General features: G+C 38.3%; 1 protein-coding gene across 2 annotated transcripts; it reads left to right on the top strand.

Annotated features, from left to right (window-relative positions):
- The first annotated feature begins 1408 nt into the window (after window positions 1-1408).
- On the top strand, window positions 1409-15826 carry LOC127009167 (DNA-directed RNA polymerase, mitochondrial-like). Of its 2 annotated transcripts, none has more exons than XM_050881962.1 (22): window positions 1409-1609; window positions 2102-2203; window positions 2708-3591; window positions 3696-3839; window positions 4257-4421; window positions 5319-5495; window positions 5769-5909; window positions 6409-6585; window positions 7294-7480; window positions 7852-8032; window positions 8285-8500; window positions 9371-9512; window positions 10402-10602; window positions 11003-11164; window positions 11836-12009; window positions 12277-12435; window positions 12633-12819; window positions 13584-13726; window positions 13834-13961; window positions 14191-14362; window positions 14768-14859; window positions 15678-15826. In XM_050881962.1, exons 1-22 carry the CDS (start codon window positions 1480-1482, stop codon window positions 15805-15807), a joined length of 4194 nt encoding a protein of 1397 aa, XP_050737919.1. In that variant the 5' UTR covers window positions 1409-1479; the 3' UTR covers window positions 15808-15826. The 2 variants fall into 2 exon arrangements, with proteins under 2 accessions (XP_050737919.1, XP_050737918.1); XM_050881961.1 differs by having other exon boundaries at window positions 2702-3591.
- The last annotated feature ends 487 nt before the right edge of the window (window positions 15827-16313 follow it).

The raw sequence follows: 16313 nt of genomic DNA, 5'->3' as shown, positions 1-16313 counted from the left end.
TTTTCGTGTGTGTGTGTGTGTGTGTGTGTGTGTGTGTGTGTGTGTGTGTGTGTTCATCCTCTATTGAACAGTTCTCCTGTCCACCCTGACACCCTCTGTAACACCTCAACCTCTTCTACCCAGTCTTTTCTTACCCCTGCCCCATTAATTGTGACTGCTTTAGTTCCTTAATCCTAAATACTTAAGTCACCCATCGAAATAAAGAAAATGGAGCACACAGGATGCATCTACACCTGTTGTCAGGTGAAGACTGGTGGTGGGTAGGTTTTAGTCGAAGCAGGTAGGTTTTAGTCGAAGCAGTCTGAGGGGCTGCTGGTGACGTTAATGCGCAGAAGAGGAGAAATCTGGTACGTGGTAGAGAAGACCTGTTATATTCTATTGATCTTGGTCACAGAAACCATTCAGCTACAGAGGCGCAGGGGCTGGGGAAGAGAAAATTCACAAAATAAGCTTAAACCTAAGTGATTTTACATTAATCAGAAGGCTCCTAAACGTTGCATTTCTACTCTAGTTGATATTAAGTTGAAGGAGAGAGAGAGAGAGTTTTCTTGACAGGAAATTTATTTGGGAATTTCATCAGAAGTCATTAAGAAAAAAAAACTCCTTCGGGTACCGGTACCGATACCGATACTAACGGTACTTGAGTTTTCGGTACCGGTACTACCGGTACTCAAATTAACGGTACTTGCCCATCCCTACTCACCTTCGGCCCCTCCCTTCTCCTAGCTCTCTCTCATTTTCTCTCCCCTTGTTACTGTTTTTCCCCTCTCTCCTCTCCTCCCTCTCCTCATCTTTCCTGCTCCTCACCCTCGGCCCCTCCCTCCTCTCCTCATCTTCTCTGCTCCTCCTCACCCTCGGCCCCTCCCTCCTCTCTCATCTTCCCTGATTCTCCTCACCCTCGGCCCCTCCCTCCTCTCCTCATCTTTCCTGCTCCTCCTCACCCTCGGCCCCTCCCTCCTCTCCTCATCTTTCCTGCTCCTCCTCACCCTCGGCCCCTCCCTCCTCTCCTCATCTTTCCTGCTCCTCCTCACCCTCGGCCCCTCCCTCCTCTCCTCATCTTTCCTGCTCCTCCTCACCCTCGGCCCCTCCCTCCTCTCCTCATCTTTCCCGCTCCTCCCTAATCTCCTCCTCCTTTGTAAATGAAAAAGTTCATCAGCAGGAACTCAGAAGACTTCTCGTATAGTTTTCTTCAAATTTCATAACTTATACATAAATAAAGAACACAATCAGGACACCTCCCGAAATTGGCCATTCTTTCGGCCAACTCTTTTGATTCTTTTTTTTTTAGGAGCAGCTAGTAACGGGATTTTTTATTATTGTTTCCTTTTTTTGTGTCCTTGAGCTGTCTCCTTTGTTGTAAAAAAAAAATTAAAAAAACTATGCAACTGTGGAAGGTAAGGCTAAGCCGAAGCCAGTGCCAGCGGACGGAGCCGAACAACAACATCACAGGACGACCCACAACAACCGGGGCCTGGCAGCATGGGGACCGTCGGCTGCTTGATGCTGTTTATGAAGACAAACCCCCGCCTGCCACTCTGCCTCAGACACAGACTACTCACAGATGACGGCCGACTGTTCCCCGAGCGATGCAGACACTCCTGGAGGGCTGGTAAGTGGCGAAACAGCGGCTACTGATGGGTGAGGAGGTGAGGAGGTCGTCCCTAGCCACTGCCCCATACAAATATATCTTCTGTCATTTCTCTCTATTTCCTTCGTGCCTCTAAACACTGCAGCGATGTCGCCTTTCACCTTGGATACAAATGTGTCGGATTACAGTTCAAAATATAGAGCTTTGTACCACCTGCAGCGGCTTGCTAAAAATCTCAATTCTCGTGTGTAGGAACTCATTCCTGTTTAACAGTGTCTCAGTTATTTTACCCTGGGTGTCCCCCTTATGCACATACAGATCATGCATGATCTTTGGCCTTAATTTTCCCACACTTTTAGTGCAAACTTGCTCTACATTTTTCAATTTCTGAGGTGCTTCATTGCATGTATTATCAGAGTTCATAACAATGTAACCTTCATTCGTGAATCTTGAATCAGTAATCTGAATGCCATATATTTATTTATCTTATTGAATAACTTGTATTTTATGCAGGTGGCATAAGAAGATGTATTATAAGAACCCAGTCAACTCAAGTTCAGACCACAGCACCCAAGCCACAACAAAGAGCCTCCATCACCAAGAAAACAAAGCAAGGTGAAGTCTTCTTAAAAAGCTTTGTCATGTTTTCTTAACTACAGTGAAAATAGTGATGACTAAATCTAGTTTCAAGGAAGTCATTGAGAAGGAATTCACTGCAAGTAAAATTATGCTCACTCTATAGACTAACATGTAAGTAAAAGCTTGGAACCTTTTCTATGAAGTTTTAATGCACTCTTGGATGTCATTGTGGGAAGTAGTATAGTTATGGCAGTGGAAGAGGATGGAAACTAATGTGATAAACAGGGAAGCGCTTGGAGTGGCAGAGGAGTTTAAATATCTAAAGAAAATGATTAATATTCTTTTTAAGGTTAAGAAGTGTACTGCAAGGAAAAAAAGTTGCAGTAGCTATGAAAGTTCATGGTCATGCAGGAGAGTTAACAGGTATTCTTGTTACCTTGAGAAGATGGAGAAAATAAACGGCAGACAGATTTTTCTTTCACAGGAAACTGGGTTACGTGATTATTATTCTAATTTATTTTACCTTATTTACAGCTACAGAGGAGAAAGCATGCGCGAACAAACATATGCACAGTAGTGCTATGTTAGAACATTCTTTGGCAAATGTTTGTGCTGTGTCAACCAGTAAGGGGCTGCCATTGTTTAAGGAGGAGAGTTCCAGCATGCCAGATTGTGAAGTTTATGAAAAGGATGTACATTTTTTCACCTCTTTCAATAAGGAAAATTGGACTTTTCCCACAAATGTTAGTGACAGTGTTAGATGGAACCAAAGAACAACTCACACATACGACTCGTGTTTTATGTTACCCGACTGTGTTTCAAATAGTGTGAAGATGAGTGAAGAAAAATTGAATGTGTTGTTGGATGATAATTTCATTCTGCAAGATGAGTTATCCCGATCTGGAAGACCATTACCTAGTGATATTAAACCTCTGATCATGGAAAATGATAGTATGGGTGTAGATGAGTGTACCAGTGCTGAAAATGTAGATGTTTTACCTGTAACTGAAGGAAGCAATGCAGTGCCATTACAGAGTGGAAAGCAAGTTGGTAAAGCTAAGAGAAAAGGAAAAAAAGTTATTTCAAAGAAGGCCACTGCTCTAAAGCATGAGAAGGCAAGTATAGCAGTCAGTGAGAAAGCTGCACTACAACCATCGAAAAAGAAAAAAGTGCCTAAGCCAAAATCACAACAGAACTTGACTGCTTCTGAAGTGTTGGGTGTTTTGGAGGAAGACATTAAGGTGCAGGAACCAATGAAAGACAGTGCCACAAAGGCTAAATCATCACCCAAGAGTAAGACGGGAGTAAAGAAGAGTAACAAGCTATTGAAGAAGGAGGAAGAAAACAAATTCTTTAAAGAAGTGAGACGAAGAGGCCGAGAAGCCAGTTTTAACCAGTCGCTGGCTGCATATGTCAGTGTGTGTGTGAGTAACCCTAATGCTTAGTAAAATTGTTGCTTTTTCTTTTCTTGTCATTACTTATAATTGCAAGGAACTACGATAACAAGACCTTGCAACTTCTTTTCCAGATCAACTTGGGCATGTTGAATCGTGCCACCCACACCCTCCTCTACTACCGCCAGTGTTCCCGGCACTCAGTGCGGAAGGATGTTTGTCAGAGAGTCACTACTATCAAACCATACAACATTGTCCTTGAGGGACATGCCCACAAAGTAAGTAGCTAATTTAAAATATTAAGATATAGTTTAAGGAAGCTCTGTATGAGTAACCTTTTATCCACATAAAAAACAAGCTTTAATGCTCAAAGCTGCCCATGGCTGTTGATGGCGTCATCACTGTCATTACTATCATCATTCATCACATCACCATCATTATCATCATCCTCATCTGTTCATCATCATAATCATTCCTGCAGGTAGAAAGTGGTGTTGTACCACAATTTATTTCTAAAGATACATGCACAAAATTCATATATATATATATATATATATATATATATATATATATATATATATATATATATATATATATATATATATATATATATATATATATATATATATATATATATATAAACAATGGAGGTAATCACCATATAAATACTACTTTTATGATATCCATTTTTCCAGGGAAACTGGAAAAGGATGAAGGAGCTATACAAGTGTCTTGAAGAAGATGAAATAAAACCAAATGAAACTACATTTATGTGGCTTCTGAGCTGCCTGGGTCGTCAAGAGAAATCAGCAAGCATAACTGAAAGCATTAGAATGTGTTTAGATTCCATGGAGAAAGAGGTAAGACATGGAGAAAATCTGGACATACTTTGGGGTTTTCAGTAATTCATAAATATATTGTTTTGCACTTTAGTACTATGAAAATATAGAAGTGGGTGCCTATATGTATATCAGTTTTATAGTTGCATTTACTTTTGAATTAAGCACAGTGAATGACCTTTAGTGTAGCAGGAGGATTGAATGGCATAATTGACGTGATGAATTAGTGAGTAGGTATTCTAGTTCTGCCTTCTAGGATTCCTAATTGCCAAACTATTTTCCCCTCCATATGAAAAACTTATTATATTTTAAGCCTTTTTGAAGCAATTTCCTTACCCTTTTATCATATATGTAATATACGTGCACAGAATACATAGACATGTACAAGAGACATTGGACAGAGGTAATGATGCTTAACCAGTGCCTAGTTAATAATGTTGGGCATATTCTTTGCATATACTTGATTATATCAATCACGTGAAATTTTACAGTAATCAACTACAAGTCCGTAGTAGATTATGATTTTTGCTAATCACCTTCATAATGATTACTTGCTCAAATGCTATTATTAATAATTAGAATTCTAAAAAAGGTGTCTGAAAATGCTTCTCTGAGAAAACTTGACTCCAAAAATAGCTGTGGGCTTTCCAAGGACCAAGTCTGCAAATACAATAGAATATTATTTGGAAAAGGTGCAAACGGAAAAGTCCAATAGTTTTCTATAATCAAGTCAAGAAAAAGTCTTCTTTTACCTGAGCTTGTTATTTACTTTTGTTCTAAATCAATTTCATCCTTAAATATTCATTAAGTTCAGTTTCATTAGTTAACTGTGTATGTTAAACAAAACTTTGATTTCTATATCTCTTTTGGCTTCATCAACATCTTCCTGTCTCCTCCTGACATTTTATGTTTTTGTAGGGCATTTCAGTTCAGTCTGTGTTCAGCCAAGCTGAAGTTCTTCAGGATGATGTGGATTTTGCACTGAATGCTGTTACTCAGCTGGACCCAGATTTTGAGTTGCAGCATAGAAAAGCAGCATCTGGTTACTACTGTAACTTGGTTAACGAACTGAATGAGAACATGTACTCCACTAAGGTATTGTTCCTGTTGCATTTACGTTGGTGTACAGTTTTTAATATGTAAAGAAAAAAGAACTGACAAAGAACATCTTTTGCAAATTTTTAGTGGCATGAACTCATACATTCTAGAAATTAAAGTACTGTATTCCAAATTTTTTGCCATTGCCATAGTGTTGAGAAATTTGACTTGTTTTCCTCAGATTTTAAACTGATGTTTGATTATTGAATTGAATTTTGAGGTTTGTAGCTCAAGTTCTCTGCAAGCCACTAGCATGAGTGTCCTTGGCAGGTACCATCCCCAGCACACGGTGTAGCCACTCAGGAGCAGCTGCAGAAATGGGCAGAGGAACAGTTTGCAGTGGAAGCCAGTGGTGAATTGGTTATTAACAGCATTGAAAAGAGAGAAGATTCAAAAGACACCCACCATTACGTAAGTGTATTTGAAAGGTACATGTAAGAAGGCCTGGCAGTAGTAGGAATGTAAGCTATCTGCTGAAAATTGCCTTAGCTATCAAATCAACCTCCAGCATTTATGTATGTATTTTATTTTATCTTCACAATTATTTTTAGTTTTAGTAGTTTAACATTTGATTTTCTACATTTTCAGATATTAGAATATACTAATATTTATCTTATTATTCAGCCATATACTGGACCATTTAAATGCAGCCATTACAGTGTCAGGGATTAATTATTTTTCAATAACCAGTCAGTACATGCTTCAGTTCCCAGAGACGGTGCAGCATCTTTCCTTCCTGTCCCCCCATTCATCATCTGTCTAAGATACTCTCTCCTTCCCTGCCTCTCTTCCTTTCATAAACACGTCACTCCCTCTTACCTTTGCAGCACCTGTTCCTTTCTTGCCCATAGTGCTGGTAGGCATCATTTATGTATGCTGTTTCAGCAATTGGCATTTACCCTTTTTACAGAGAAAAATGCTGCATGACTGGGAGGAGAAATGGAGAGGTGTGCTGCACCAAACTTTTTTAACTCAGCTGGGAGCATTGAAAAAGTCATTTTATGGAAATGGTCTGGACAGAAGAATGTCAATCTACCCCTATTTAGTGAGCTTGCCACCAGAGGAATTCATCAGTGTGATGATGCAGGTGACTGTAATATGTTTTTGTAATCTAACACACCAAGGATTGGGAATTTCATTTTAGTAGCCCTTCATAGATAAATGCAGCCATATATTTAAAGTTACATGACAAAAATATACAGTAAACCTGTAGATAATTCATAGAAATATAAGGAAACATGTGGAGAGCATGAAATAACCATGATTTGATTGAAAACTGATAAAAATTTGTTTTTTAGCATTGTTAAAAGTCCAAAACACAGCTATATTGAAGGGGTGTGAAATAAAAATATCTTAAGTGAAACTTTAGTATCACAAGTTTAGAAAGCCTAAGTAACTTAACTTCATCATGCTAAAAACAAAATCTAATGCATTTTGATGCATAATCCTAGACTTGTCTGCACAACTGACAGGCAGGAATTGGCTAATAATGTAACAGCTATGTGCAGCACCACTCTCGTGCTGAATAGCTAGCTATCCCTGTTTGGGACTCATGGCTGTACCTGCCCTGGTGATGGATTGCCCTCAGAACACATTTTAAGAATATGCTCAAAGGAAATTTCTGTCATTTGTTCAGTATTCCTTGTTTATTGCTTTTGATAAAAATCTTGCTCCTATCTAGAAAGATGAAAATACAATGTGTAATATTTATAATTCATTCATTTTATCTACATTACAATTTTGCCATGGAGTAAAGACAACTTTCAGGTATGTAATGTGTTCTATTGTCTTGCAGGAAATACAGAGGCTAGCTCGTGGGTCAGAAAGCTTTTCCCTCAGTAAGTACATGATGTACCGCCGCCTTGGAGAGCTGGTGTACATGCGCTACCTAGTCAAGTACAAGAAGGAAGTTGGCATTCTGGAGAAACTCAAAGCAGTCTACAAGGATTACCTCACTTGGTACCTTGACAATGACAGAGAAGGTGTGTATCAAAGGACAAAGGTCTACAGAAATATCCAGAATTGTGGTAAAGAGATATGTGTTTCTTGGGGTTGGCCATAAAATGGAGGGGGATGGCAGGAGGTTAGAGGCTGTGTGCTGTGATTAGCTGGATGTGTGTCTTTGGAACCTATCTCACATTAAATTGTTGTTGCATTGTATATCCCAAGGGAATGTGATATTTTTGTTCTATCATCTCATTTGATAGAAACACATCACATTACATTTTTAGCCAGATATTTTAGTCTCTGTTTGATATTTCAGGTCTTAATTTCTCTGTAACATAGCTAAAATAGCCATGGTGTTATGTATGGTATAATAAGTTTTTCCATCTTCCCTGTGATTTCATTTCAGAGGGTGTCACATATATTCCACGTGTGCGATGGCAGGAGCTGGCTGCCCAGAATTGCAGTGGCCCCTCAGTGGAGCACAGTCCAGTGGAATGGCCAACTACTGTTCTGTCATCCATTGGCAAATTCATGTACTCCATTATGCTCCTAAAAGTGATGCTGTGGAATCCCCTTCACTCACAGAAGTATGTAGAGCCAAAGAAGTTGATGTTGATTAATTATGTAACTCCTTGTCTTTTTTAGTCAAATGCCTGTGCTCTCTTGAAGCACATCCAAAGGGACACATTATTATTATTATTATTATTATTATTAGTACTAGTAGTAGTAGTAGTAATATTAACACTAAATAATAATAATATATAATTGTAATGGTGACATTTTTACTAGTGAAACAGTAATAATTTTTATTGAAGTTATGAGAATGATCAATGTTTCAGACATGTGTATCCGGCCATGTATGAAGTGGAGCGGAACAAAGGCTACCGCATTGTGGATGAGATCAAGCCCTCGCCATCCCTGGTGGAGCTGTACCTGAAGGCTGCCAAACCCACACTGACCTTTGAGTCCATTGTGTCCCCAATGGTCTGCCCACCCTTGCCTTGGGTGTCCACTAAGCTGGGAGGATATCTGCTCAATAATGCTAAAATCGTAAGGTAAGCAACAGTATTGACAGCCAGAAACTTTGTCATCCATTTCTATGATTAATGATTTGTAATACTTTTTGGAACACTATGATATTGAGCTGAAATAATTTTAGAGAGATGAATAAACAACCACAGGAATGTATAGAATTTTATCCTGTGACACCAGGCAATATTCAAACCTGTCAGACCATAAAGATTCACAAAAGTTCAAGTTCACTCTGGATGGCATTTTTCTGTCCAGCCACTTCAGCCTTCAGACCTTTCTGGAGATTGCATTTAAGGTGTTGCAGGTTCACTTGAGTATGTGCTTTGGATAGCTATCCCATTCATCTCCATTTGTTTTCAATTTACTCATTTTTTTAGCCATGAGTATTTTATAGCAACCAAAGGGCATTCACTTTGCCTGATTTTAATTTACATCTTTAAATGGGTAACTTCACAGATTCCACATTGAATGGTGCAATGGGTGTGGCTTGCAAGATGGCACTTAATCCAGGGAATGGTTGACAGTGGAATTTCATGTGAATTTCAGATAAAAAAGTATATTTGAAATCTTTATCTGAAAATATATTAGTGTAGTGGTTTACTTTTTATATTCAAAGCGATATTCCAATAAAAACTAATAAGGTAACAAAGATGGAAAAGGCTAAATGTGGTACTTTGATGTGTATATGACAGATAAAAGTGTGTTAGATGGACTCCTTGGCTGTGCTGCCACTTGTACTCTTATTTCACTTTTTTCTGTGGTGGAAAGCACAGATATATGTTATAAGTCCTCATTCTTTTGGTATATTGAAAGCCACATATTTTTTTCACTGTGTAATATGTATTTTTCAGACTTAGCTACCTGTTTATGTTGCTAAGTATTCCCATTTGCAGGTTACCTTTCAATGCCCACCAGCAGAAGCAGAGGATGGAGGAGTGTGGGAACCAACAGCTGTACCCAGTAATGGATTCCCTTAACCAGCTAAGCACAATTCCCTGGAAAATCAATAATCCCATGCTTGATATTGTTATTCAGGTAGTTACACTTTTAATGTTATTTATAGCTTATATCTATCACTGAAATACAGTGTTTAACATCTCTTTATTTTATTTTTTATTACTAAACAGTAGATGATTTTGGGGCAATTTCATAAGGTTTTATTTTGTTAATATTTACTTTTAGTTCCTCAGTCAAATGTTTGAAGATGCCTTTACCTTAATCAAACTGTAATCCAGTTAGTCATCACAAATGCATACTCAGTAACTTTATGTAAGCTTTTCTAAAGAATGAGCTTCTAACTAACAAAACTGGGGTCTTGCTTTGTTGATATTTAGTTTAATTTGCTTTCTGTCATGCAACTAAAAATACTTACAACCTAACCTGTCTCTAACCTGAAGTGGCATCAGAAATGTGTACTCAGCATATTCATATATGTATATATATATTCTTTGATCAATAATTTGCAAGAAGCAACTTCCTTTGTGGTTATGTATTATTACCCCAGTTGTTATTAAAGCACTGAAATGCTGTTGTTGGAAAGAGAATAAGATGAACCTTTGTCTGTATGCTATCAGCATTGATGATGTACTTATTAGGTGCCTCCCCTTGGTCTTGTATCCACTTGAGGCAGGTATCACAACCTACTTTTTAAAGTTAGATGTTTGATTTTTGATTTTTGACTACTCTTCAAACGTTATGACTTGACGGTGATAATCTCAGATGTTATAGTCACTATTTTCTTTGCTGGTATGTTTCTTAATTGTTGCCTATTTTATACACCACTTTATGTCAGTTATTTAACCATTTTGTTCAAGATGTACTTAGTATACCAATTAATATATCCATAGTAATAACTAGTACAGTAACCCAATTTAGAATTATGTGAATATTCTACAAGCAATTTTTTCATTCTCTCTTTTTTCAGCTGTTTAACAATAATGGTTGTGATGAACTAGATATCCCCCAGCCGCCATCTCAGTGCCCAGAGCCACAGAAAATCCAGCCTGGCATGAGCAAGGCTGAGATACACAAGATTAGGAACCAGTGGCTGGAATATGAGCAGAGGAAGAACGAGATGCATTCCCTGCGGTGTGATGGATTATATAAACTCTCAATGGCTGATCACGTAAGTAAGAGTTCATAGTTGTTCCCACAAAGCCCAGGGTTCTAAGGGGATATAATTTCTTTCCTTTGCAGAAGAAAATTCTGTGTTCATGACTGATTTGCATCACATTTACTACCAGATATGCCTCAAGTAAAGGTATCACATGGCATTACTTTTGATCATTCTTTCCTTAGTTTTCTCAAAGGGAAGGCATCTTTTACCTTGCCAACAACGAGTCATGTACTGTGGTGATTAGAATGATTAATCTGTCTATGCTTTGTAGAGTGGCCTGTCCTGACATTGGCATTAATTAATTTTAGTGCATATAAACTCATTGTTTGTGATGCTATTGAAGAGCCTTCTACAATAGTGACTGGAATGAGTAAGTTTTTTTATCTTTTTAAATATAATAATTTCACAGTTCCGGGACCGTGTGCTGTGGTTCCCCCACAACATGGACTTCCGAGGAAGGGTATATCCCTGTCCTCCTCACCTCAATCACCTCAGCTCGGATGTGTACCGCTCCATCCTCCAGTTTGCAAAAGGAGAGAAATTGGGGCCAGATGGTCTGCATTGGCTCAAGGTTAGTTATTATGCAACATGTAATGGAACTTTATGAGCATAGAATATTTATTATTTGCCAGTGTTTTATATTCTTAACCCCTTGGCTGTGGAATTCCTACAAAAAGACATCACCAAGCTACAGGAATGGAACAAAAAGTGACTGATACAATTCAATGAAGAAAAATGTAGTCATGCACCTCGCGAGGGGATATCCAGCACCCCAATACCATATGGGAAACACTCTACTATCCACCAGAGGCAGAGAAAGACCTGGGAGTATGTTACCAGGCTACCAGTGAAAGCCAAATCCATGCTAATCGCTTCGGACATGTTAATCACATCTTCAATAAGAGGATGTATTTTCCACAAGAGTGGCCATATTATATTGAATTATATTACGTGTGTCTTGGGATTGAGTTGTCAATTACTATTGTTTCTCAGTCTCATGTGATTCAGTCTAGTTTTTCAATTATTTAAGTTTACTGTGTCGCTCAGAGGTGAGAACAATGTGTTCATGACAGGACTTATCATTACATAATATCTGACATTGAGATGCATTGGTTTAGATTTTCATTCTCTATTTGTTCTGGATTCAGGCATTAGACAATAAAACTTAAATAATAATTAGTTTTTGTGCTTCAGAATTTGACATATCATGATTGTAATGTCATTTTTATCCCTTTCTTCCAGTTGCATCTCATCAACTTGACAGGGATTGTGAAGAGAGAGGCCATCAAGGATCGCATGAAGTACTGTGACTCCGTCATGGAGGACATCCTGGACTCTGCTGACCACCCTCTCACTGGCCGTCGATGGTGGACCAAGAGTGATGAGCCCTGGCAGACACTGGCAGCCTGTAAAGAGGTGAGGCATGGCTTCTTCATGGTGTAAAGTGTCACATAGATCCAATATGGTCATTTCAAGCCAGAGTGGGGCGGGCTGCTGAGAAACCAGATGCTTCAAATGATATAAGCCATCTTTTTTCCAAGCAAAATGATAAAAAATAATGGTGGTGAATCAATTTAAAAGATTATATAATAAGCATGAAGAGAGCAAAAAGGAGAGATGACAGAGAATTTTCATGAAATGTTTTCTTGTTGGCCAGTCTAATCATTTATTGATTGATTCCAGTTAGCAAGTGCTCTTCGAAGTGGCAATCCAGAGGAGTATGTCTCTTACCTGCCAGTACACCAAGATGGTTCTTGCAACGGACTGCAGCATTATGCAGCGCTTGGGCGGGACAAGATTGGTGCCATATCTGTTAACTTAGCACCCAGTAGGGCACCTCAGGTATGGCACAATTTTTTTATAGCTAGAATTCTTTTCTCATACTTTGTTGTATAGAATTATAAGTTTAAAATTATTAATATGAGCCTGAAAAGGACATATATTGCTCATCTGTAATATCATCAATGGTGTTGTCATCATCAAGTAAAATTTGCAAAGCAATTTGATAAGCTTTAAATTCACTCTACAAAATATTTCAGGATGTTTACTCAGATGTTGCTGTGCTGGTTGAAGCTGAAAGAGAAAAGGATGCTGCAAAGGGCAACAAAGTGGCCAAGGTTCTGGAAGGCCATGTGAAGCGCAAGGTCATCAAGCAGACCGTCATGACTACTGTTTATGGCGTAACAAGATATGGTGCTAGACTTCAGATTGAGAAACAACTTAAAGGTAAACACTCTTTTGGAAACACATGGCAATTCAGTAGTGTAATAAAGTCATGATGGATTCTTATTAAGTCAATAATATCCGTGTTTGGGGCATGTGTATTTGAGTGTTAGTCCGAGCCAAGGGGTTATGTCTGTTACTATAATAATGATATCCAGGTTAAGTGTTTCATCGTATGAACCAACAGGAAAGTTAACTAGAAAGGGAAAACATTGTAAGGTAACTGAACGCTCACAAGTAACTGACTGTAAACAGGAAACCTCTCACCAAATCAACTCAGCCAAAGTTGCAAATTTTCTGTACTAATCATGAAGGGAGGTGACCATTGTGGGAGTAAAAATTAATATAGAGCAGCCATATCTAGGCAGGGCACAGAGGAGTGAGATAGAGGGAGCAGAAAAGAAATCAAAACCAGGATAGGCTTCTGATATTGGTGGTGAAGCAGCAGAAATGGTGAAATATTGAGGAACGGTAGCTGTGGAGTGGACGCTGTGAATGTGTATCTAGCATGGGAGCTGGGTGAGGTGCCAGAAGATTGGAGAAAAAACGCCTTTGTGCTGCTGTGATCATAAGTGATTGGCAAGGGGTGTTTAGGGAAGCAAAGTGATGTGTGGACCAGACCTGCCAGTCAGAACACATCATTTACTTTTGCAACATGCAGAAAGTACACACATGAACTTTTGTCTTACTTTAATATAAATGGTTGTATATATTTTAGAGCAGCAGACTGTATACTTCATTATAATTTTGGTCTCTTCTATCAACAGCTTTGGATGACTTTCCCCGTGACCAGCGCTGGGCGGCGTCACACTACCTCGTACACAAAACCTTCTTCTGCCTAGCAAAAATGTTTACTTCAACCAAAGAGATTCAGAATTGGTTTACTGATTGTGCCAAGATAGTATCTGAGGTATGTAATACTATATTTGTCTTGTTATTATTTTTTTCATTAATTGCTGCTATTGATTTGTGATGAACCTACCTGCTGAAGCATTCCTTCCTTTGTGCTCGCTGCAGACCAGAGGTGAAAATTTGGAGTACGTCACACCCCTGGGCCTGCCGGTGGTGCAGCCGTACAGCAAGTTTATTGGAGACCAAACATCCATAGCAAACCTTCCAGCAACATTTTGCATGGACTCATTCATGTAAGGAAGTGATTGGTTCATTATTTCTTCATGTTGTTACTGATATCAAATGCAGTATCACTGAGGGAATTTTAACTATCAATTTAGTTACTAAGTAAAGTTACACAGCACCTGAAAAATTCTAGATTAAATTGGTTTTCACAACACTGCACATCAGTAAGTTACTTTTAGATTAAAAATGTTTTCAGATTTATTTTTAATACAGTATTGAATATTTTACATTTTTTAGGAAGCCAAATGTGATGAAGCAGAAGAATGCATTTCCTCCAAACTTCATTCATTCCCTGGACTCGTCACACATGATGCTGACTTCCCTTCACTGTCAGCAAGCCGGTATTACCTTTGTGTCAGTACATGACTGCTTCTGGACTCATGCCTGCTCTGTTGATGTCATGAATAAGGTAAGGTAGAAAATTAAGAAAATACTGTACTGCTTCCAGAAATTTTGCTTGCAGGAGCTTAAGTATAAATATGAGTGTCAGTTTTCACAGCATATATACACAAAGAAATCCAAAATTACTTGGAACTGCATGTCATTAATAAATCACTGCGTATTCACCTCTACTAAAGTGAAGTAAATATACAGTGAGAGTATTGGAGAAAGTTGATAGGATACTAAATCAATCTATCTAGCTATCAATAAATTTATCTAATCATCTGTCTTTACTGTCTTTATCTATAATACTAGTGATGGAATATAGAAAGGTGAACAATAATGTAATTTGCTCAAGACAGGTGAAGCCCACATTACCTGTATTTGAATGCTAATAAAATCTGCCTATAGTTAACACCATCCCATTTTCTAGATCTGCAGAGACCAGTTTGTTGCCCTGCACAATGAACCTATTTTAGAAAATCTTTCCAAATTTTTACAAAGAAAGTTTGGATTACCCAATAGGTGAGTAAACAGTCAGTGATTCCTTACATCTACACATACTTTGCCTTTTCACATCCATGCTCACATTCTTGTCTTTCATCGTCTTTCCTCATTACTCTTTTCCTTCCTTCCCTATGCTATCATCATCTTATGTTTAATATCAGATTACCCTATAATCTCTAATGAGGGTAGATGGTTGATGATGTATTGTTCAGTTCTGTTACTCCACCTCGCCTTTTATAATGACTTCAACATTTTTTTAACTACACAATATCACCATTCTATATCTTCATCCCATGCCTTAACCACTTAACCTTTTCACCCAGTAATTATACCTTATGTTAAATCTGTCTGTCTACCTATCACTATCTATGTCTATCTATATTATAATGTACATCCATACCACATTGTATACATCTTCATTACCGGTACCTTCCTGTTTTGTCACCCCACATTCTCCCAAAATATCTCATCTCTTCTGGACCTATCTTTGCCTGTTGTGACTCATTCCATGCACATTCTTCTGAAATATAAGCCAAACATGCAAGAACTTTACTATTTCTTTTTTTTTAATCCTCTCTACATCTATGCTTAGTACGTTGCTTCCTCTCATGAGTCTTTCCATTAATTCTAAAACTTGCCTTCCTTTCACTCTCTCCTCTCTCTCTTTCATCTCCCTTTGTGTTCTCATTATTAAATAAAACTGTTCTCAAATATTAAAACTTCCATGGCCTCCAACTCCCACCCCCAAGACAGTCTCAGGTTTTCATGGATGGCCTAAACTCTGCAATTTCTCAAGCTTTTTCCTTAGTAATATTTCTTTTTTTTTTTCTTTTCAGTGAATTTGCATATGATGGCTCTGATCTGGATTCTTCCAAAATGAGGCTCAATAACATAGTGAGAAGAGTGCCACATAAAGGACAGTTTGATATAAATAATGTTGTAGATAGTTTGTATTTCTTCTCATAGAATATATTGTACATTTGTTTGGGTGAACTTTTATTTCGATAGCATAATATATGTCCTTACTCCTTACCTATTTGTGGTTCTATTCAGCCTGCATATGATTTTGATGCAGAATTTCACTTGGTAGAACATTCCATCATTTATTACTTAGTTAGGAAAGTGGTCTTCTAAATCTCTAGTTTTAACCCCTTGACTGTGGATTTCCTACAAGACATCACCAAGCTACAGGAATGGAACAAAAAGTGTCTGCTAAAATTCAATGAAGAAAAATGTAAAGTCATGCACCTAGGGAGGGGATATCCAGCACACTAATACCACATGGGAAACCCCCTCTATCCACCACAAAGACAGAAAAAAATCTGGGAGTATATGTGACCAGGCTACCAGTGAAAGCCAAATCTGTGCCAATCACAGCGGACAGGGTTAGGGCAAGTGGCATACTACCCACAAATCAGCTCTGTTCACTGGGTTGCTTATGTAAGAGACTACCCTGAGTGGAGGAAGCCAAA

The sequence above is a fragment of the Eriocheir sinensis genome, chromosome 40 (assembly GCF_024679095.1).
Source record: "Eriocheir sinensis breed Jianghai 21 chromosome 40, ASM2467909v1, whole genome shotgun sequence".
Taxonomy (NCBI): domain Eukaryota; kingdom Metazoa; phylum Arthropoda; class Malacostraca; order Decapoda; family Varunidae; genus Eriocheir; species Eriocheir sinensis.
Note: the sequence above shows the minus strand (reverse complement) of the source record. Positions and strands in the feature narration are given on the sequence as shown.

Coding starts and splice junctions, on each gene's coding strand:
- LOC127009167 (XM_050881961.1), top strand. CDS start 1,480: ATGGGGACCGTCGGCTGCTTGATGCTGTTTATGAAGACAAACCCCCGC. Junction 5,910..6,408: donor CAAAAGACACCCACCATTAC/GTAAGTGTATTT, acceptor CCCTTTTTACAG/AGAAAAATGCTGCATGACTG. Junction 12,820..13,583: donor GATTGAGAAACAACTTAAAG/GTAAACACTCTT, acceptor TTCTATCAACAG/CTTTGGATGACTTTCCCCGT.